Source organism: Coregonus clupeaformis, chromosome 13 (assembly GCF_020615455.1).
Source record: "Coregonus clupeaformis isolate EN_2021a chromosome 13, ASM2061545v1, whole genome shotgun sequence".
NCBI lineage: Eukaryota > Metazoa > Chordata > Actinopteri > Salmoniformes > Salmonidae > Coregonus > Coregonus clupeaformis.
The window spans coordinates 44600846-44624925 of record NC_059204.1 but is presented as its reverse complement, the minus strand read 5'-3'; the positions used below and the strand labels follow the sequence as shown (position 1 = coordinate 44624925).

General features: G+C 44.9%; 1 protein-coding gene across 1 annotated transcript; it reads right to left on the bottom strand.

Annotated features, from left to right (window-relative positions):
• Positions 1 to 1099: 1099 nt before the first annotated feature.
• On the bottom strand, positions 1100 to 20258 carry LOC121579573 (palmitoyl-protein thioesterase ABHD10, mitochondrial). The gene is made up of 5 exons (XM_041894289.1): positions 20034 to 20258; positions 5442 to 5628; positions 3544 to 3655; positions 3054 to 3191; positions 1100 to 2722 (listed from the first exon to the last, which is right to left on the bottom strand). Exons 1-5 carry the CDS (start codon positions 20113 to 20115, stop codon positions 2381 to 2383), a joined length of 861 nt encoding a protein of 286 aa, XP_041750223.1. The 5' UTR covers positions 20116 to 20258; the 3' UTR covers positions 1100 to 2380.
• Positions 20259 to 24080: the final 3822 nt, after the last annotated feature.

The window sequence follows — 24080 nt, the reverse complement described above, 5'->3', positions numbered from 1 at the left end:
GTTCTGAGAGTGGTTGGGATCCCAGTATCCTGATTGTCTCTTCAGTCTGATGAATCGCTTAGCTTCCTCTTCCTTCATGAATGGAGCAGCGAAAACTCCTGTTAAAAATATTGGTATTGCACTTTTCTGTTCAGTAATTGATTAAATGCAGTATCTTTGAGATTTCTGCAGACCAGCCTTTTGAAAGTTTACCAAAACGTTTTATATACACACACTTACCACTCAGGAGGGTAAAAATAATCACAATTTTCATGTTTCTGACCTGAAAAAATAAGATATTAATGCAGTTGGGTAAACCGCTAAAACAAAACGTGTTTTTTTTGCAGGTGAAACAGCAACCCTCATTAGCATTGGGTCTACTTTTTCACCTGTAACTGCATGGATCACTTGCCATCTCAAAAATCTATGGCTTTATTCATATTTTTTTCCATTTCACTTCACCAATTTTGACTATTTTGTGTATGTCCATTACATGAAATCCAAATAAAAATCCATTTAAGTTACAGGTTGTAATGCAACAAAATAGGAAAAATGCCAAGGGGGATGAATACTTTTGCAAGGCACTGTATATAATCAATGAGAGATAGAATTCCAGCTAACAACTGAAATGGATTGTGTATGTGTGCCATTCAGAGGGTGAATGGGCAAGAAAAAATATTGAAGTGCCTTTGAACAGGGTATGGTAGTAGGTGCCAGGCGCACCGGTTTGTGTCAAGAACTACAACGTTGCTGGGTTTTTCCACACTCGTGTGTATCAAGAATGGTCCACCACCCTAAGGACATTCAGCCAACTTGACAACTGTGGGAGGCTATTGAGTCAACATGGGCCAGCATCCCTGAGGAACGCTTTCGACACATTGTGGAGTCCATGCCCCGACGAATCGAGGCTGTTCTGTGGACAAAAGGGGGAGGGTGGGTGCAACTCAATATTAGGAAGGTGTTCCTAATATGTTTGGTATACTCAGTGTATATGTTAAGAAATGAGATACACTTCATAACCTTTGGGAAATGGCTCATTTAAAATAAAAACTCAAATGAAACCAGATAGGTATGAGAGAAACAATAGAAAATATATATATTTAAAAAAGCCAGATCCATACATTTTGGTACTTTGTTTATTGGCATAAGCTTCAGATGGTATTGCTTGTTATCATCAATATACAGGTATGGCCATTGTGTTTCAGTGAACTAGCCCATCAATTATGCCACAGTAATATCACCTATAAACATTTAACTGTGATATGAAACATGTCATAAATAAACTTTGTTCACAAGATTAAACATTCAGGATCTAGGTTGTGATATGTTGGAAACCAACAAGAGGAACCTGGCTTTAACCAGCAAAACAGAATGTTTACTATACTAAACAGGAAAATCTAAACATGGGCTGCTGCCTACACGGCAATGTTTTTCACCTAACAACTCCCAAGAAACGTGCTTTTGTGCTAGTCACTCAAACCAGGCTAACATCTCAGGATGCTACTGTTCAATCGTTTCTTTGAGATCTGTGTAATTTTGGAATAGGACCCACTAGCAACAAAACCCACATGAACTGAGCCAACATTGAAAGTAACCCAGTGACGTCAGTTGAATCTCAATAAAGTTCCCTCATTACAATACATTTAAAAAATAACACACAATGCTCGAGTTCTTCATACATGAGTTGCCATGCAGTCAATATTCTGTTCTGACCTTGTGTGCAAAGTCAAATGGCATGGACAAATCAATGCGAAAATAGATTTGTTCTGTCAGCAATGGAACCAAAAGCGCAAATATGGACAGCATGGGAAATGGGCAGTGCATGGATATCAGCACGAGAATCATACAGTACAGATGAAGAAAGTCCTTTTTCCAACTGATCTCTCCACAGACAACCCCCCCAGCGATTTCTTCTGCTGGAGACTGTTACATAGTGAAGTGCCTAAAATACTAGTGACATTTGCTGCCTCTTACTGGTCTTTAAGTGCACATACATAAAGGCAAAACTGCCCATTACACTTGTGTTTGTTGGAGTAAAATTGACAGTGGATAAAATAAATGTTTTCTCGCAAGTGGACGTAACGTTCCTCATTGACGGTTTAACGGAATTACTATCTGACCACATTGTGAGAATACATAAAAAACTGTTCACAGAATGCCCAAGAAGTTCGGTGGTACTGTGAACAAAGTGACAAAGTGGAATGGCACTGGTAAATAAAAATCCTAACAAAAGGTATGGAGAGAGCCAGGAGAAAATGTAAGAGGTCCTTATCTTCACTGTATGTATTTTGTACAGTGGCACCTTGATTTTGTAACGCATCAGGAACAGAGCAGTCGGAGTGCGGAAATGTTGGGATCGGGGTGGTAGGTGTCACCCATAGCATGGTCCAGTTTTGCCCACTCAAACCAAAGTGGTCAGCTTGTCTATTAGGTCATCGATGGTGTAAACTATGAGCTTGATGTCTTCCTTTTCTACCATGCGGTGCTGGCCATGCTTGCGCAAGATTACGTCAACGTCATTGCTAAGCACACGCTCAGCTACCTGCATGGAGATGTGCCAGGGCACATCCTGGTCCTTCATCCCATGGATGAGCCTCACAGGGCAGGTCACTGGAATGGGGCTCTGCAGAATGCAGTGCTGCTCTGCCTCCTTCAGGAACTCTGTGGTGAACGTGATGGAGCCCTCCTCGTTGTGTTTGGTAGGAACCACCCACTGCCCCTTCTCTTCAATCTCCTTTCTTGCCTAGAATGACAGGCAGGTGGTATTTAGACAAAATGCTTAAATTAGATTTTAGGGGTGGAGACATTGTCTAAGATGGCAACCATTCGAAAATGTCCTCAGGAAATACGTTTTTACTATAATGCCATCTGAATTTTGTTATTGCGATTTCAAGACTAACTGCATGGATTTCAGAATTAAGGATTTTTTGTTCCCTTTGCTTTGAACCCACCTTCGGTTTATTGATATGACCCATTTAATCAAGTGTCTGTCATGAGGGGGAAAATGCATTGGTCTGTAGAGCCCTTTAAGGTTATTGACAACTCAAGATGGCTTACTCTGAATGCTGACTCACCTCAATAGGAAGTGTATTGAAGACAGTTACAAAGTGGTCAGCTGCTGTAGAGATGCCAACCATGGCTGCAGTTCTTTCTGGACGAGCTATGGCTGCCAGGCACATCAGCCAGCCACCCATACTGGAGCCAACCAGAATCTGCAACATCAGAATAATTATCTAGATCAGAAATGACCCTCTAATGATAGAACTGATATCCCTAGTGTAAATGGTGCATGCCGGAGGAATCAAAGGCTTATTGTACAAGTGCAGGCCAAGTAGAGCTATAATAACCCTAATATCCTCCACATGGCTATCAGGGCTGGGTTTATTATTAACTCAGTGGTCAATTCACACTGCAATCTGTAACAGTTTTACATAAACTACCATCCCTAGTGGTTATACACTATTATACATGAGTCTGTGCAGGTCTACTTCAGGTATTAATACTTTGTATTACACTGGCTGATTAGAATTCTTCTCATCATAGAATCAGAGAGGAGCGCCTTACTTGTGGCCCCTCCACAAGCTCATCCAATACATATAGAACATCCTTCTTCCAAGTGCCGACAGTGCCGTCTACCATTTCACCTTCAGATGACCCACAGCCTGTATAGTCAAACCTGGGAAAGACCAGATAGTCTACATCGTCATGATGGCAGCCTATAACTCAATGAGAGCAATGCAGGCAAAAAACATTGGCAACAATTCCTGACCAATTCAAGGAATGACATACATACAGTGGGGAGAACAAGTATTTGATACACTGCCGATTTTGCAGGTTTTCCTACTTACAAAGCATGTAGAGGGCTGTAATTTTTATCATAGGTACACTTCAACTGTGAGAGACGGAATCTAAAACAAAAATCCAGAAAATCACATTGTATGATTTTTAAGTAATTAATTTGCATTTTATTGCATGACATAAGTATTTGATACATCAGAAAAGCAGAACTAAATTTTTGGTACAGAAACCTTTGTTTGCAATTACAGAGATCATACGTCTCCTGTAGGTCTTGACCAGGTTTGCACACACTGCAGCAGGGATTTTGGCCCACTCCTCCATACAGACCTTCTCCAGATCCTTCAGGTTTCGGGGCTGTCGCTGGGAAATACAGACTTTCAGCTCCCTCCAAAGATTTTCTATTGGGTTCAGGTCTGGAGACTGGCTAGGCCACTCCAGGACCTTGAGATGCTTCTTACGGAGCCACTCCTTAGTTGCCCTGGCTGTGTGTTTCAGGTCGTTGTCATGCTGGAAGACCCAGCCACGACCCATCTTCAATGCTCTTACTGAGGGAAGGAGGTTGTTGGCCAAGATCTCGCGATACATGGCCCCATCCATCCTCCCCTCAATACGGTGCAGTCGTCCTGTCCCCTTTGCAGAAAAGCATCCCCAAAGAATGATGTTTCCACCTCCATGCTTCACGGTTGGGATGGTGTTCTTGGGGTTGTACTCATCCTTCTTCTTCCTCCAAATACGGCGAGTGGAGTTTAGACCAAAAAGCTCTATTTTTGTCTCATCAGAACACATGACCTTCTCCCATTCCTCCTCTGGATCATCCAGATGGTCATTGGTAAACTTTTTTCAGACGGGCCTGGACATGCGCTGGCTTGAGCAGGGGGACCTTGCGTGCGCTGTAGGATTTTAATCCATGACGCCATAGTGTGTTACTAATGGTTTTCTTTGAGACTGTGGTCCCAGCTCTCTTCAGGTCATTGACCAGGTCCTGCCGTGTAGTTCTGGGCTGATCCCACACCTTCCTCATGATCATTGATGCCCCACGAGGTGAGATCTTGCATGGAGCCCCAGACCGAGGATGATTGACCATCATCTTGAACTTCTTCCATTTTCTAATAATTGCGCCAACAGTTGTTGCCTTCTCACCAAGCTGCTTGCCTATTGTCCTGTAGCCCATCCCAGCCTTGTGCAGGTCTACAATTTTATCCCTGATGTCCTTACACAGCTCTCTGGTCTTGGCCATTGTGGAGAGGTTGGAGTCTGTTTGATTGAGTGTGTGGACAGGTGTCTTTTATACAGGTAACGAGTTCAAACAGGTGCAGTTAATACAGGTAATGAGTGGGGAACAGGAGGGCTTCTTAAAGAAAAACTAACAGGTCTGTGAGAGCCGGAATTCTTACTGGTTGGTAGGTGATCAAATACTTATGTCATGCAATAAAATGCAAATTAATTACTTTAAAATCATACAATGTGATTTTCTGGATTTTTGTTTTAGATTCCATCTCTCACAGTTGAAGTGTACCTATGATAAAAATTACAGACCTCTACATGCTTTGTAAGTAGGAAAACCTGCAAAATCAGCAGTGTATCAAATACTTGTTCTCCCCACTGTACATGCATGGATGCATGTAGAGAGAGAGATATCAGACAGCTCTATTTTTCTAATTTACCTTAGGTAAGAGTGGCCTAGTGATTGGCAGAACTCCTCAAGGGCATCTGCTTTCTTCCCACCCATGTTAGAAGCAAACCCTGGCAAGAAGACTACACCTGGGCTCTTCCCCTTCACTTTTCTATAAGCCAGCTTCGGCAGGTCAGGGCGTGTTGCATACTGCACTGTAGACGACTTGTGTCGCACTCCTGGAAAACAGAAACATTACAAAAACAATCAAATCAATCAAATGTATTTATAAAGCCCTTTTTACATCAGCAGATGTCACAAAGTGCTATACAGAAACCCTGCCTAAAACCCCAAACAGCAAGCAATGCAGATGTAGAAGCACGGTGGCTAGAAAAAACTCCCTAGAAAGGCAGAAACCTAGGAAGAAACCTAGAGAGGAGCCAGGCTCTGAGGGGTGGCCAGTCCCCTTCTGGCTGTGCCGGGTGGAGATTATAACAGTACATGGCCATTAAGGCCAGATTTTTCTCCAAGATGTTCAAACGTTCATAGATGACCAGCAGGGTCAAATAATGATCACATTTTGCATATGTTTCACCAAACCATTGGGTCAATCTTGAACTACATGATTTCAATAAATGACACGGATAGCCATGCCCATGTGATTTGGAATTGGAGATGGTGGTGCTTTTACAATGGTTTTGTTTGTGGTTCCAATTTGTATGCGTCTTGTCAAGTGTTGTAGTCCGGTCTCGAGATCACATATTGAGTGTCTCGGTCTCTGATGCATTTTTGCTCGGTCAATGAGGACTCATAATTTTTTCACGAGACCAGACAAGACCAGGGGCCTAATTTATAACCGTTATAAATATCTGCAAGCCCCATTTCTGAAAAGACTGCGCACTCACAAAATTATTGAGATTTATAAACTTGCCGCAAGCCATACACATGCATGTATCCCGTTAGAAATCAGACCTGTTGTAAAACTGCGCAAGCATAAACAAGCATTCTAACTCCACCTGAAAAACACCCATCTTTCACAACCTTGACATCAGCAAACCGCTTACCCACATGACGCCATACACATAGTCGTACTGCCAAATTCTCAAAAATGACGTTGTGGCGGCTTATGTTAGAGAAATGAACATTACATTCTCTGGCAACAGCTCTGGAGGGCATTCCTGCAGTCAGCATGCCAATTGCACAGATTGTGTTATGTGACAAAACTGCACATTTTAGAGAGGCCTTTTGTCCCCAGCACAATTTTTTATTTATTTTATTTCACCTTTATTTAACCAGGTAAGCCAGTTGAGAACAAGTTCTCATTTACAACTGCGACCTGGCCAAGATAAAGCAAAAGCAGTGCGATAAAAACAACAACACAGAGTTACATATGGGGTAAAAAAACAAAGTCAAAAAATACAACAGAAAATATATATACAGTGTGTGCAAATGTAGCAAGTTATGGAGGTAAGGCAATAAATAGCACGAGGCTAGCTTACCCACTACTTGGACCAACAAAGCTAGCTAGCTAGCTAGCGGGTAGCTACTGGTAACTTTTAGCAACTGTGGTTAGTTGTTTCCAATGTTATTTCATGCTTAAGAGTACCTGTGATTGAGCCAGCTAGATGCCACCATTCAGCTGTTTTTCTAACCTCATTATCCGAGGCATTAACGTTAGGTGGTTGGTAGCTGCTGTACTTAATTACAGCTACTGATAACAGTCTGCTGTAGTTTACAACAATTCTAATTTCTAAAGTGGAAGTTGGGAGAGTTTTATTCGGGTGGTTCAGTGAAACAATTATAGTTTCTGAGGTGGAAGTTGGGAGAGTTATATTTTTTTTTGGTGAGGGAGGCCTGCTCTCTCCTTTCCCAGATGTTTAGTTCATTTCATTCCGATCTCCTCTGCATTATTGTAGCCATCTGCTGCAGCCTGTCAACTATGCCTCTGCCTATCCCTGTTCTCTCCTCTCCGCACAGGCTACACAAACGCCTCACACCGCGTGGCTGCTGCCTCTCTAACCTGGTGGTCCCTGCACGCACCACACACCTGGAGTTCCAGGTCTCAGGCAGCCTCTGGAACTGGCGTTCTGCCGCCAACAAGGCTGACTTCATCCCAGCCTATGCTACCCTCCAGTCCCTCGACTTCCTGGCGCTGACGGAAACATGGATTACCACTGAAAATACTGCTACTCCTACTGCTCTCTCCTCGTCTGACCATGTGTTCTCGCATACCCCGAGAGCATCTGGTCAGAGGGGTGGTGGCACAGGAATCCTCATCTCTCCCAAGTGGTCATTCTCAATTTTTCCCCTAACCCATCTGTCTATCTCCTCATTTGAATTCCACACTGTCACAGTCACTAGCCCATTTAAGCTTAATATCCTTGTCATCTATCGCCCTCCAGGTTCCCTTGGAGAGTTCATCAATGAGCTTGACGCCTTGATAAGTTCCTTTCCTGAGGATGGCTCACCCTTCACAGTTTTGGGGGATTTCAACCTCCCTACGTCTACATTTGACTCATTTCTCTCTGCCTCCTTCTTTCCACTCCTCTCCTCTTTTGACCTCACCCTCTCACCATCCCCCCCCCACTCACAAGGCAGGCAATACGCTTGACTTCATCTTTACTAGATGTTGCTCTTCTACTTCTCACTGCAACTCCCCTCCATGTCTCCGACCACTACTTTGTATCCTTTTCTCTCTCGCTCTCCTCCAACACTACTCACTCTGCCCCTACACAGATGGTAACGCGCCGCCGCAACCTTCGCCCTCTCTCTCCCACTACTCTCTCCTCTTCCATCCTATCATCTCTTCCCTCTGCTCAATCCTTCTCCCTCCAATCTCCTGATTATGCCTCCTCAACCCTCCTCTCCTCCCTTTCTGCATCCTTTGACTCCCTGTGTCCCCTATCCTCCCGGCCGGCTCGGTCCTCCCCTCCAGCTCCGTGGCTTGATGACTCATTGCGAGCTCACAGAACAGAGCTCCGGGCAGCTGAGCGGAAATGGAAGAAAACTAAACTCCCTGCCGACCTGGCATCTTTTCACTCCCTCCTCTCTACATTTTCTTCATCTGTTTCTGCTGCTAAGGCCACTTTCTACCACTCTAAATTCCAAGCATCTGCCTCTAAACCTAGGAAGCTCTTTGCCACATTCTCCTCACTGCTGAATCCCCCCCCCCCCCCTCCTCCTCCCTCTCTGTGGATGACTTCGTCAACCACTTTGAAAAGAAGGTTGACGACATCCGATCCTCGTTTGTTAAGTCTAATGACACTGCTGGTCCTGCTCACACTGCCCTACCCTATGCTTTGACTTCTTTCTCCCCTCTCTCTCCAGATAAAATCTTGCGACTAGTGACTGCAGGCCGCCCAACAACCTGCCCGCTTGACCCCATCCCCTCCTCTCTTCTCCAGACCATCTCCGGTGACCTTCTCCCCTACCTCACCTCGCTGATCAACTCATCCTTGACCGCTGGCCATGTCCCTTCCGTCTTCAAGAGAGCGAGAGTTGCACCCCTCCTCAAAAAACCAACACTCGATCCCACTGATGTCAACAACTACAGACCAGTATCCCTTCTTTCTTTTCTTTCCAAAACTATTGAGCATGCCGTCTTTAGCCAACTCTCCTGCTATCTCTCTCAGAATGACCTTCTTGATCCAAACCAGTCAGGTTTCAGGACTGGTCATTCAACTGAGACTGCTCTTCTCTGTGTCACGGAGGCTCTCCGCACTGCTAAAGCTAACTCTCTCTCCTCTGCTCTTGTCCTTCTAGACCTGTCTGCTGCCTTTGATACTGTGAACCATCAGATCCTCCTCTCCACCCTCTCCGAGCTGGGCATCTCCGGCGCGGCTCACTCCTGGATTGCGTCCTACCTGACCGGTCGCTCCTACCAAGTGGCGTGGCGAGAAGCTGTCTCCGCACCACGTGCTCTCACCACTGGTGTCCCCCAGGGCTCAGTTCTAGGCCCTCTCCTTTTCTCCCAATACACCAAGTCACTTGGCTCTGTCATATCCTCACATGGCCTCTCCTATCATTGCTACGCTGACGATACACAACTAATCTTCTCCTTTCCCCCTTCTGATAACCAGGTGGCGAATCGCATCTCTGCCCGACATATCAGTATGGATGACGGATCACCACCTCAAGCTGAACCCTGGCAAGACGGAGCTGCTCTTCCTCCCGGGGAAGGACTGCCCGTTCCATGATCTCGCCATCACGGTTGACAACTCCGTTGTGTCCTCCTCCCAGAGTGCGAAGAGCCTTGGCGTGACCCTGGACAACACCCTGTCGTTCTCCGCTAACATCAAGGCGGTGACCCGATCCTGCAGGTTCATGCTCTACAACATTCGGAGAGTAGGACCCTGCCTTACACAGGAAGCGGCACAGGTCCTAATCCAGGCACTTGTCATCTCCCGTCTGGATTACTGCAACTCGCTGTTGGCTGGGCTCCCTGCCTGTGCCATTAAACCCCTACAACTCATCCAGAATGCCGCAGCCCGTCTGGTGTTCAACCTTCCCAAGTTCTCTCACGTCACCCCCTCCTCCGCACACTCCACTGGCTTCCAGTTGAAGCTCGCATCCGTTACAAGACCATGGTGCTTGCCTATGGAGCAGTGAGGGGAACGGCACCTCCGTACCTTCAGGCTCTGATCAGTCCCTACACCCAAACGAGGGCATTGCGTTCATCCACCTCTGGCCTGCTGGCTCCCCTTCCTCTGCGGAAGCATAGTTCCCGCTCAGCCCAGTCAAAACTGTTCGCTGCTCTGGCACCCCAATGGTGGAACAAGCTCCCTCACGACGCCAGGACAGCGGAGTCACTCACCACCTTCCGGAGACATTTGAAACCCCACCTCTTTAAGGAACACCTGGGATAGGATAAAGTAATCCTTCTAACCCCCCCCATATATATATATATATTTTTTTAAATAACAAAAATAATAAGAATTGTAAAGTGGTTATCCCACTGGCTATAGGGTGAATGCACCAATTTGTAGTCGCTCTGGATAAGAGCGTCTGCTAAATGACGTAAATGTGCCCTTGAGCAAGGCACTTAACCCTAATTGCTCCTGTAAGTCGCTCTGGATAAGAGCGTCTGCTAAATGACTAAAATGTAAATGTAAATGTAAATAGGCTATAGTGCAAAATAATTACAATTAGTATTAACACTGGAATGCTAGATGTGCAAGAGATTATGTGCAAATAGAGATACTGCGGTGCAAAAGAGCAAAATAAATAACAATATAGGGATGAGGTAGTTGGGTGGGCTAATTTCAGATGGGCTGTGTACAGGTGCAGTGATCGGTAAGGTGCTCTGACAACTGATGCTTGAAGTTAGTGAGGGAGATAAGAGTCTCCAGTTTCAGAGATTTTTCCAATTCGTTCCAGTCATTGGCAGCAGAGAACTGGAAGGAATGGCGGCCAAAGGAGGTGTTGGCTTTGGGAATGACCAGTGAGATATACCTGCTGGAGTGCAGACTACAGGTGGGTGCTGCTATGGTGACCAATGAGCTAAGATGAGGCAGGGATTTGGATGGCCTGGAGCCAGTGGGTTTGACGACGAACATGTAGTGAGGACCAGCCAACAAGAGCGTACAGGTCACAGTGGTGGGTAGTGTATGGGGCTTTGGTGACAAAACGGATGGCACTGTGATAGACTACATCCAATTTGCTGAGTAGAGTGTTGGAGGCTATTTTGTAAATGACATCGCCGAAGTCAAGGATCGGTAGGATAGTCAGTTTTACGAGGGCATGTTTGGCAGCATGAGTGAAGGAGGCTTTGTTGCGAAATAGGAAGCTGATTCTAGATTTAACTTTGGATTGGAGATTCTTAATGTGAGTCTGGAAGGAGAGTTTACAGTCTAACCAGACACCTAGGTATTTGTAGTTGTCCACATGCTCTAGGTCAGACCCGTCGAGAGTGGTGATTCTAGTCGGGTGGGCGGGTGCCAGCAGCGTTCGATTGAAGAGCATGCATTTAGTTTGGGTCACCTGTGTAATAAGCATGCTGTTTAATCAGCTTCTTGATATGCCAAACCTGTCAGGTGGATGGATTATCTTGGCAAAGGGGAAATGCTCACAAACAGGGATGTAAACAAATTTGCACAACATTTTTTAGAGAAATAAGCTTTTTGTGCATATGGAACATTTCTGGGATCATTTCAGCTCATGAAACCAACACTATACATGTTGCGTTTATATTTTTGTTCAGTGAATTTTCCCGAGTATGAAACCACGAGTTAGAAAAGGTGAGGAATTTATTCTGCAATGACCATGGAAATGAAATAAATAGGAAATAGGTGACTATTTCTAATTATTTTAGAATCCAAATAAAATATATAGGCCTAGATTTTTGCTCTTATCACTAACGGCAAATGATTGCATCTTATTATATCAGCTACCTGTTACTTTTTTTAATGAATAAGCGTGTCATCATACTGTATTTTCCCATTTGCACAAGGCTACTACTAGCCTACTTTTGCATTCTTGAAATGCAATACCGCAACCACTAGAAACTGTGCGAACGCATGGTCTAAAGTTTGCGGGAGGATAAGCACATTCTTAGGTCAAGAGCCAACTTTTGCATGATAACTGGCACACGCATGTTTTGGGGCATATTTTGTGGTTACGCAAGGTTTATAGATGAGGCCCCAGTGGAGTAAAAAAATCATAATTATGAGCCCATGTTCAGTCAGCGCTTTGCCAGGCCAGAGATCCACACTCCATTCATGACATTTATATCTTATAGTCTATTAAAACCTGGGCTTTCTACTTTACTCGTAACATTACTGTCCTTTACTTTTGTTGAAACATATTCTCAAACCTTGTCACGCTCTTCGGAATTTCCTTGCTCCCCTAGAAGATCTGGGGAAATTGTAATAGTTTGTCAGCTTCAGAGATTTTTGCAATTCATTCCAGTCATTGGCAGCAGAGAACTGGAAGGAATGGCGGCCAAAGGAGGTGTTGGCAATGGTTAGTGATAATTTGAAGAGTGACTATATGCCCTCAGAATATATTTTTCCACCATTCTGAATGGCTATAGAATCCAATCCATATGTTCCCCCCCGTGTTGGTCTTGATTTGCAATGGTCTTGGTCTGTCTCACTTTAGGTGGTTTCGAACACCACTGGTCTGGTCACACCTTTGAACAATCATGGTCTGTTCTGACTAGCTAGCTAATGGTGCTTTCAAAACAACAACTCGGAAACTCAGAGTTAACATTTCTGTACGTTTTTTTGCTTAGAGCATCCTATTGGTCAATTCTGATATTTTTCAAGTGGGAAACTCAGAGCTAATTTTCCTACAAAGAGTTTCCAAGTCTGACATTTCCGAGTGCCAAATTGTCTTGAAAGCGTCATAATACTCACAACTGATGAATAACTGCTGGCGAGTTAGCAAAGTTAGCTGCAGGCTTGCATTAGCAATAGCTAGCAAGGTACTACTTGTAACTTGCTCCTTTCCAGTAACTAACTAGCTAACTTAGTTAGCTATCTAGCTAGGGTAAAATTAGCACAGATAGAACAAAGAGCCAGATGTTTCACCGGATGTATAAATCTGAAGCATCCGGTTGGAATTTCCGGAGGAGAGGAAGGCCAGTGGCTGGCAGTGGGAGTGTATGGAGCGAGATGGAACTGGGCCTACATTTTGCTGATGTCCTCATCGAACAAAAGCCCAATCTCAATACAGTTCTGTTCCCAAACTAGAATCTAGATACCCTGATTATTATTTTGAGATATTTTTTTATTTTACCCTTATTTTACCAGGTAAGTTGACAGACAACACATTCTCATTTACAGCAACAACCTGGGGAATAGTTACAGGGGAGAGGAGGGGGGATAAATGAACCAATTGGAAGCTGGGGATGATGAAGATTGGGAAATTACCCAGGACACCGGGTTTAACAGCCCTACTCTTACGATAAGTGCCATGGGATCTTTAGTGACCAGAGAGTCAGGAAACCTGTTAAACATCCCATCCGAAAAGCGGCACCCTACACAGGGCAATGTACCCAATCACTGCCCTGGGGCATTGGGATATATATATATTTATTTTTTTGACCTGAGGAAAGAGTGCCTCCTACTGGCCCTCCAACACCACTTCCAGCAGCATCTGGTCTCCCATCCAGGGACTGACCAGGACCAACCCTGCTTAGCTTCAGAGGCAAGCAAGGTGGCTGATGAAACTACGTCAGCGAGCAAATAAACAGCCTCTACCCTCTGTTCTATTAGCGAATGTACACCGGATGTATAATGGAGAACAAACTGGATGAGCTCTGTTTAATCAAAAGGGACCTGAAGAACTGTAATATTCTATGTTTCTCTGAAACTTGGCTGAACAAGGACATGGATAATATTCTAGCTGGTGTTGCTATGCATCGGCAGGACAGAACGGCAGCGTCAGGAAAGCTCAACGAGGGTGGTGTGTTTGTTAACAACAGCTGGAGCGCGATCTCTAATATTAAAGGAGTCTCGAGGTTCTGCTCGCCTGAGTTAGAATAACTCATGCTAAGCTTTAGACCATACTATTTATCAAGAGAGTTTATCTATATTTTTCATAGCTGTCCATTTACCACCACAAACCGAGGCTGGCACTAAGACTGCACTCAATGAGCAGTATAGGGCTATAAGCGAACAAGAAAATGTTCATCCAGAGGCTGTGATCCTAGTGGCCGGTGATTGTAATGCAGCATGTCACCTGTGCAACTAGAGGCGAAAAAAACTCTAGATCACCTTTACTCCCCACACACACACTCATACAAAGCTCTCCCTCGCCCTCCATTTGGCAAATCTGACACGCTCAATACAGAAGTGGTCCGATAAAGCAGATGCTAAGCTACAAGACTGTTTCGCTAGAAGAGAAGTTGGGTTGTCACCATACCAGTATTACGATACTCTGAGGTATCGTGGCAAGGAAACAAAACATGAAGTGGATAATATTTCCTGAGGAAAACAGTCAATGTTGGAAACAAGCAGCCTTATGTGTCAACCAGAATCACGTTTCTTTTCCAAGAACACAATAGATTTACATACAATAGGTTTTTTAAAGGACCAAAGAGCTAAATCTGCTTTGTGTTTTCCTTTTCGCCATGGAAAATCAGGTATCCCAGTATCGTGACAACCCTAGCAGAGACTGGAATATGTTCTGGGACTCATCCAATGGCATTGAGGAGTTTACCACATCAGTCACCGGCGTGGTCCTCTGTAGCTCAGCTGGTAGAGCACGGCGCTTGTAACGCCAAGGTAGTGGTTTCGATCCCCGGGACCACCCCATACAATTATTATTATTTTTTTTTAAGTATGCACGGATAAAAGCGTCTGCTAAATGGCATATTATTATTATTATTAATAAAAAGTGCATTGACGACATTGTCCCCACGGTGACCATACGTACATATCCCAACCAAAAGCCATGGATTACAGGCAACATCCGCACTGAGCTACAGGCTAGAGCTGCCACTTTCAAGGAGCGTGTCACTAACCCGGAAGGAGCGTGTCACTAACCCGGACGCATATAAGAAATACCCCATACGCGCACCGACGAACCATCAAACAGGCAAAGCGTCAATACAGGACTAAGATGGAATCCTAGTACACTGGCTCTGATGCTCGTCGGATGTGGCAGGGCTTGCAAACTATCACGGATTACAATGGGAAACCCAGCCACGAGCTGCCCAGTGACTTAAGCCTACCAGACTAGCTAAAACGCCTTCAATGCTCGCGTCGAGGCTAGCAACACTGAACCATGCATTTATTTTAATTTAACCTTTATTTAACTAGGCAAGTCAGTTAAGAACAAATTCTTATTTACAATGACGGCCTACACCGGCCAAACCCGGATGACGCTGGGCCAATTGCGCGCCGCCCTATGGGACTCCCAATCACGACCGGTTGTGATATAGCCTGGAATCGAACTAGGGGGTCTGTAGTGACGCCTCAAGCACTGAGATGCAGTGCCTTAGACCGCTGCGCCACTCGGGAGCCCATGCATGAGAGCACCAGTTGTTCCGGACGACTGTGTACACTCCGTAGCCGATGTGAGTAAGACCTTTAAACAGGCCGCAGGGCCAGACGGATTACCAGGATGCGTACTCAGAGCATGCGCTGACCAGGTGGCAAGTGTCTTCACTAACATTTTCAACCTCTGCCTGACCCAGTCTGTAATACCTACATGTTTCAAGCAGACTACTATATATTCCCTGTGCCAAAGAAAGCCAAGGTATCGCGCCGTAACGCTCACATCTGTAGCCATGAAATGCCTTTCAAAGTTGGTCATGGCTTACATCAACACCACCATCATCCCAGACACCCTGGTCCCACTCCAATATGTATACCACCCCAACAGATGACAATCTTGATTGCACTCCACACTGCCCTTTCCCACATGGACAAAAGGAACACCTACGTGAAAATGCTGTTCATTGACTATAGCTCAGCATTCAACACCATAGTGCCCTCCAAGCTAATCACTAAGCTAAGGATCCTGGGACTGAACACCTCCCTTTGAAACTGGATCCTGGACTTCTTGACGGGACGCCCCCATGTGGTGAGGGTAGGCAACAACACATCCGCCACGTTGATCCTCAACACGGGGGCCCCTCGGGTGCGTGCTTAGTCCCCTCATGTACTGCCTGTTCACCCACGACTGCATGGACAAGCACGACTCCAACACCATCATTAAGTTTGCAGACGACACAACGGTGGTAGGCCTGATCACCGACAACGATGACAGCCTATAAAGAGGAGGTCAGAGACCTGGCAGTGTGGTGCCAGGACAACAACCTCTCCCTCAACGTGATCAAGACAAAGGACATGATCGTGGACTACAGGAAAAGGAGGGCCGAGCACGCCCCCATTCACGTCGACAGGCTTTAGTGGAGCAGGTCGAGAGCTTCAAGTTCCTTAGTGTCCACATCAACAAACTATCATGGTTCAAACACACCAAGACAGTCGTGAAGAGGGCACGACAACACCTACTCCTCCTCAGGAAACTGAAAAGATTTGGCATGGGTCCTCAGATCCTTAAAAAGTTCTACAGCTGCACCATCGAGAGCATCCTGACTGGTTGCATCACCGCCTGGTATGGCAACTGCTCGGCATCCGACCGCAAGGCGCTACAGGAGGGTAGTGTGTACGGCCCAGTACATCACTGGGGCCAAGCTTCCTGCCCTCCAGGAACTCTATACCAGGCGGTGTCAGAGGAAGGCCCTAAAAATTGTCAAAAGACTCCAGCCATCCTAGTCATAGACTGTTCTCTCTGCTACCACACGACAAGTCTAGGTCCAAAAGGCTCCTTAACAGCTTCTACCGCCAAGCCATTAGACTGCTGAACAGTTAATCAAATGGCTACCTGGACTATTTGCATTGACACCCGTTTTTTTACGCCGCTGCTACCCTCTGTTTATTATCTATGCATAAACACTTTACCCCTACCTACAGTGGGGAGAACAAGTATTTGATACACTGCCGATTTTGCAGGTTTTCCTACTTACAAAGCATGTAGAGGGCTGTAATTTTTTATCATAGGTACACTTCAACTGTGAGAGACGGAATCTAAAACAAAAATCCAGAAAATCACGTTGTATGATTTTTAAGTAATTAATTTGCATTTTATTGCATGACATAAGTATTTGATACATCATAAAAGCAGAACTTAATATTTGGTACAGAAACCTTTGTTTGCAATTACAAAGATCATACGTTTCCTGTAGGTCTTGACCAGGTTTGCACACACTGCAGCAGGGATTTTGGCCCACTCCTCCATACAGACCTTCTCCAGATCCTTCAGGTTTCAGGGCTGTCGCTGGGCAATACGGACTTTCAGCTCCCTCCAAAGATTTTCTATTGGGTTCAGGTCTGGAGACTGGCTAGGTCACTCCAGGACCTTGAGATGCTTCTTACGGAGCCACTCCTTAGTTGCCCTGGCTGTGTGTTTCGGGTCGTTGTCATGCTGGAAGACCTAGGCACGACCCATCTTCAATGCTCTTACTGAGGGAAGGAGGTTGTTGGCCAAGATCTTGCGATACATGGCCCCATCCATCCTCCCCTCAATACGGTGCAGTCGTCCTGTCCCATTTGCAGAAAAGCATCCCCAAAGAATGATGTTTCCACCTCCATGCTTCACGTTGGGATGGTGTTCTTGGGGTTGTACTCATCCTTCTTCCTCCAAACACGGCGAGTGGAGTTTAGACCAAAAAGCTCTATTTTTGTCTCATCAGACCACATGACCTTCTCCCATTCCTCCTCTGGATCATCCAGATGGTCATTGGCAAACTTCAGACGGGCCTGGACATGCGCTGGCTTGAGCAGGGGGACCTTGCGTGCGCTGCAGGATTTTAATCCATGACGCCGTAGTGTGTTACTAATGGTTTTCTTTGAGACTGTGGTCCCAGCTCTCTTCAGGTCATTGACCAGGTCCTGCCGTGTAGTTCTGGGCTGATCCCTCACCTTTATCATGATCATTGATGCCCCACGAGGAGAGATCTTGCATGGAGCCCCAGACCGAGGGTGATTGACCATCATCTTGAACTTCTTCCATTTTCGAACAATTGCGCCAACAGTTGTTGCCTTCTCACCAAGCTGCTTGCCTATTGTCCTGTAGACCATCCGAGCCTTGTGCACGTCTACAATTTTATCCTTGATGTCCTTACACAGCTCTCTGTTCTTGGCCATTGTGGAGAGGTTGGAGTCTGTTTGATTGAGTGTGTGGACAGGTGTCTTTTATACAGGTAACGAGTTCAAACAGGTGCAGTTAATACAGGTAATGAGTGGAGAATAGGAGGGCTTCTTAAAGAAAAACTAAACGGGTCTGTGAGAGACGGAATTCTTACTGGTTGATAGGTGATCAAATACTTATGTCATGCAATAAAATGCAAATTAATTACTTAAAAATTATACAATGTGATTTTCTGGATTTTTGTTTTAGATTCCGTCTCTCACAGTTGAAGTGTACCTATGATAAAAATGACAGACCTCTACATGCTTTGTAAGTAGGAAAACCTGCAAAATCGGCAGTGTATCAAATACTTGTTCTCCCCACTGTATGTACATATTACCTCAATTTACCTCGACTAACCTCTACCCTCGCACATTGACTCGGTACCGGTGCCCCATGTACATAGCCTCGCTAATGTTATTTTATTGTGTTATTTCTTTTTACTTTAGTTTATTTAGTAAATATTTTCTTAACTCTTATTTTTCTTAAAACTGCATTGTTGGTTAAGGACTTGTAAGTAAGCATTTCACGGTAAGGTTGTATTCGGCGCATGTGACAAATAAAATTTGATTTGATTTTTGACATCAGCTCGGACAGATCCAGCTCAGATGCCCAGCTCATGAGCTCCATCAGAAGCAGATTTTAATTTAGAATGGAAAATGAACATTTATGAAAATGTTAGTGCATCAAATCGCATTGATTCGTTCTCTAATCCAACCAAAACGTATCGTTCCTGTACAGTATCGGAGCCCATGTATCTTGATATGTATTGAATCGTCTTGAAAGGGAAAGATGCACATCCCTAATAGATTCCTTTCCTTGCTCCCTTTCCTCTACTGGCCGTGGTTAATCCCTACCACATACATGTGAACTCCTTTTCTTTCCTAGATTCCTTTCCTCGCTCCCTTTCCCCATTTTCTTTCTTATATTCCTTTACATTTACATTTTAGTCATTTAGCAGACGCTCTTATCCAGAGCGACTTACAGGAGCAATTAGGGTTAAGTGCCTTGCTCAAGGGCACATCGACAGATTTTTCACCTAGTCGGCTCGGGATTAGAACCAGCGACCTTTCGGTTACTGGCACTACGCTCTTAACCACTAAGCTACCTGCCGCCCACTTATCTTGCAACATCACACAAAACCCCCAGATATCACACATTGTGGTCAACTGTCATTGGAGTTCGGTAAATGTGCTATCTATGTCAACACAAGCCTTATGTAATGCTAATAACAATGATAACTCACCAGAGATAGATAGAGAGAGAGAGAGAGAGAAATGTCATGGTCCCTTTCTCTCTTCCTCCTTTCCTACCTCCATTACTCCTTGCCTAGCTCCCTTTCCTTCCTTTCTACTGGACGTGGTTAATTCTAGGAAAGGAGGTAAGGAAAGAAAGCTAGGAAAGTAGGAAAAGGGAGTTAGGTAAGAATGAAATGGAGCGAGGAAAGTAAGGTAGAACAAGGGAGCTAGGAAAGGTAAGGAGATAAGGAAAGAGATAGGAAAGGAGGAGAGGAAATGGAGGTAGGGAAGGAAAGGAAGCTAGGAAAGGAAGATCGCTAACCGACTTGGTTTTTGAAGCAGAGATTTCGTAGAAACAGTAATTATTTTGAAAATCTGTCTAGCTAGCCAGTAACAACTCAATGTTTTCCGTTATGCATTTAGCTATTAGCTACAGTAAGCTAAAGTTAGCTAACTAAATAGCTAGCCTCTAACGTTAGCTAGCTTTAGGCAGCGATATTACATTTACATCATTTAGCAGACGCTCCATTAGAAAAGGAATCTCTGCTTTAAGTAGGTAGCTGTTACTTAGTTCACTGTACTTTGGTTGTAGAGTTAACGTTAGCGACACCCGCCCCCTGTATACGTTGTTTTTGAATGACTGGAATAATTATACGTTTAATAGTTGCGACATTAATCAAACACTTTTATAGTAGCTAACTACTCACCCGAAAACGTAACAGATTTTCTTTGGACATTTAACGTTAATTGGAAAATCCTGCTAAAATGCCTTGCTAGTGTAGACGCCATTCTGTCCCGCGTACTGCGAGGCAGAGGAGGACAAGACTCCGACCTTATCTAGTGTATTTGAATGACACCGACTGATTAGTTAGCTAGACTTCCAGTTTGACTCCTGCCACACCCTACGCTGGAGGAAAACGTGGGTTTGTGTGATCTAGCTAGCTGCTTCTTCTTGTTCTTTGGTATCATGGAGTTCGCACATTTTGTTTGTGCATGCCGCCATCTACTGTGCGGGAGTGTGTGGTCGAGCACGTTACATTTTGTGAAACAAAAATAAAAAGGAAGGGGGAAAGGAAAAATGTGCACAACCAACTAACCCTACAACAATAGTTCACTATTTCAAAAAAACTAAAATCATACATTCCACTACATTCCACTACTTTGACCCTAACTGATCCTACACCAGGCTGACAGCCTAGGAGGACGGGACTCTTTAGTTCAAAACACCTTGTAACTCTTCTGCAGTAAAACCTTGTACACCCAAGTACTTCTCTGCAGCTGCCACCACAACATATATTTTCTGTGATTAAGTTCCATTTCTGCGGTACAGTTGATAACCATGGCAATGAATGCTAAGAAGCCAACCTTACTGAAGCACACATTTGTTTCCCTCTGTATTGGCCTAGGCCTACTACTCACCCTTGACCCATCATCCTCTACTCTCTTCACTGCCTCACAGCATATGACACCTGGTTCTACTCTAACCCTGGCAACCTCAACCTGTCTCTCTTGCACCAAGCACTTCTGATCCCCAGCAACATGGGCACCCCCACAATTGGCACACACAGTTTGTTCCACTGATACTACACATTCCTTTGTCCCATGCTCTCCTGCACACTTCTCACATCTCAGAATCTCCCTCCTACACACTGCTGCAACATGACCATAAGCCTGGCATCTGAAACACCTTAGTGGGTTCGGAACAAAAGCTCTCATGGGATAACTGACATATCCTAACATGACTTTGTCAGGTAAAGACTCTGCTTCAAAACTCAAAAGGACAGACAGTCTTCTCAGTTTCACCACGCCACCGGGTCTGGGTTGCACCAAATGGTGGGCGTCACAGATACAGGGAATTTTAAATTTCAATTGCTCCAGCTCAACACCACCCCAGTAATCACTCATTTCAAAGGCGCCCTACTCCGGAGAGCAAAGTAAGTCACAGGTCTTGTCCCGAGGCACGTGACGAGAAGCACCTGCTCCGTCTGGGCGGAAGAAACACAGAAAATCATCACAAGTCCACTTCAAGCTACCTTCACCAATTTAACAGTACCCAAATTATTTTCTACCCAACCTGAGACTACATATGGGTCAGCCAAAAGGCATGGATCCACTTTCTCCATGGTCATCCTTTGCATGACCATCGGGGCGAGGCTCATACTCGGAGGTCTTCACCACACCTTCCACCACAGGTAATTCATCCTCACGCTCGTCAGGTTCAATTTCTGAGCCATCAGAGACAGCAGGGTACAGTTTGTACTTGGCGCAATTCTTCCTCAACACACATCTTCCCTCTGCACTCGGCTCTTCTCCTTCTTCCTTGTTGTCCATAACCACATCTATCCAATCACTACACTCATGCGTGCCTTCATCCGCTATATTGTTTGCAGAACACACACTGATGGCCTTTCTCCAATACCCAACTTCTGTTCCTTAGCCCAAGTTACTAGTCTGGCTATCCCTGGCCTCTCCATGCTCGCAAAACGTGGGCTACTCTGCATCTCAGAGCCTACAAAATGGCGAACCGATCTAGCTAGTTAGCTAGCCTACTAATTATAATTTTTTCTGCCCACGTGAGCTGACCAGGAAAAAACTCTGAGCCCTAATGATGCGTTTAAGACAAATGGGAACTTGGGGGAAAAAACGAGGTCAAATCGTGAGGCTACGTGAGGCTTATTTGATCTAATAGAAGTTTTGTAATGGTTAGGTTGTTATGAAAGCACTGATATATGTGGATGCACGTGGCTTTTTGACAACTTTGGGAAAAAAACACTTTATATAGTTGTGCCTGTTGTCGTAGAGATAGAAAGAGGACTCATCATTGATATAACCCGCTTTAACATGGACGTTGCCATTGAGGGCTTCCACCATTTTAAAGTAGTCAACTGGGTGGGGATTCCTATGAGTTGGGAGTAATCAGCCAATGAAGAAAAATAACATTGACTACTTTAAAGTGGTGGAAGCCCTCAATGGCAACGTCCATGTTAAAGCGGGTTATATCAATGATGAGTCCTCTTTCTATCTCTACGACAACAGGCACAACTATATAAAGTGTTTTTTTTCCCAAAGTTGTCAAAAAGCCACGTGCATCCACTTATAACAGACGTTATACCAATTTCGAGTAGGGTAAAGAAATGTGGAGAGTCTGTATATGAGTGGTATACAATTGAGTCTGTTCCATATCTGACCATACCGGTGTGGTGAAATCCGTAGGAATACTGCATTACGAGCGCTTATTTCAAAGAGCGCTCCGTAAGCCACACCCCAGTAGGCAGAGCTAGGAATGTTGCACTGGGACACGTTTTAATATGATGAAAAGTCTCTCAATTTACAATGGGGTGAACTGAGCGGAGGGGGATCGGTTGTCCTCTTGGAAGATGGAGGACAAGAAAAAAAGGAGGAAAGTGGAATATATGAGTAAATATGAAGTGGGGGATTGCACAAGCCTCCTGGAAGATCTGATGAAAGAAAATATGGCGGACAAGAAAAAAAGAAGAAAAGTGGAATATGTTTTGAGTGAATATGGAATTGAGGATCACACAGAACCTTTTGAAGCGCTAGAAAATTGAACAGTGATGAGAGTGAGGATGAATTAAATGCGGTGGCCGGTGCAGTGATGACTGCCGAGAAGGAGCTGAGTGTAGAGGGAAGCGATGTGATGTGGAAGGTTGGCGTCAAGTGCAAAAAGAGGAATATGTGCCCAAGTAGTTCAGAGATGGAACCTGAGTGAGGATTAAGTACCTGTGGTGAGGACCACCGAGTTCGAGCCTCGTCCCGATGATGACAAGGATGATTCTGGCCCAGCGGGAGTGAGATTTGTGGAGAGAATGGATCCTTCTATTCTGGCTGATCCATATTTAGTGTCAGGTTGGGTGGAGAAGAGGTTGGATACTGTTGAGTCAGTGAAAGTAAAGAGAAGTGGACTCGTGATGATTTATTGTTTCTTTCGTCCAGAGGGAAAAGGGCCCACGCGACTTGGGCCAAGAACTGTGACTTGCTTTGCCCTCCGGACCAGGATGCCGCTGAAAGAAGTGATAACGGGGGTGGCATTAAGTGTTGAGGAGGATCAGCTGAAATGGAAGATTCCTGGTGTCTGTCACGCCCGCCGTTTGGTGCGAAGCAGATCCAGTGGAGAGCCTGGTGAAACGGAGAAGACATTGTCTGTCCTGCTGAGTTTTGATGCAGAGTCTTTGCCCAACAAGGTCAAGTTAGAAGGTCAGTTATCCCGTGAGAGCTTTTATTCCGAAAATACTACAGTGTTTAAGGTGCCAAGCTTATGGTCATATTGCATCACAGTGTCTGAGGGAGATTCCTAGATGTGAGAAGTGTGCAGGAGGGCATGAGATGAACAGAAGTCACAGAAAATAGAGATTGTGGTGGCAGCTGCAGAGAACTACTTGGGATTGCAAGGTTTTACTGCATAAGCGTTGCAGGGGGTGTTGAGTGGTAGTGGTCTGTCCTCCCAGATCGTTGGCCTGGAGTAGGATTAAATTGGGTTAAATAGTGGAATGGGGTGGTGGGTTTACCTGAATTGTTAGGATTTTCTTGTGATCACAACAAAACCACTTATTTTGCTCAAATAGAGATATAACGTTAATACATTTTGTTTTCTTTGAAAGGATGGGCCTGGCTGAGAATAGAACATTCAGTTTTCTGCCTGAGTGTGGCACTATTTACCACAATTTTCTGGATTATCTTGTGACCAGAACAAAACTATATACTTATTTTACTCAACTAGAGATTTAAATAAATTG

What these genes read in the sequence shown, in the direction of transcription:
- LOC121579573 (XM_041894289.1), bottom strand. Translation starts at nt 20,115, where the DNA reads ATGGCGTCTACACTAGCAAGGCATTTTAGCAGGATTTTCCAATTAACG. An exon ending in CTAGGCCACTCTTACCTAAG is followed by an intron (nt 3,656 to 5,441) that starts GTAAATTAGAAA and finishes GGTCTTTCCCAG; the next exon opens with GTTTGACTATACAGGCTGTG. An exon ending in TCAATACACTTCCTATTGAG is followed by an intron (nt 2,723 to 3,053) that starts GTGAGTCAGCAT and finishes CTGTCATTCTAG; the next exon opens with GCAAGAAAGGAGATTGAAGA.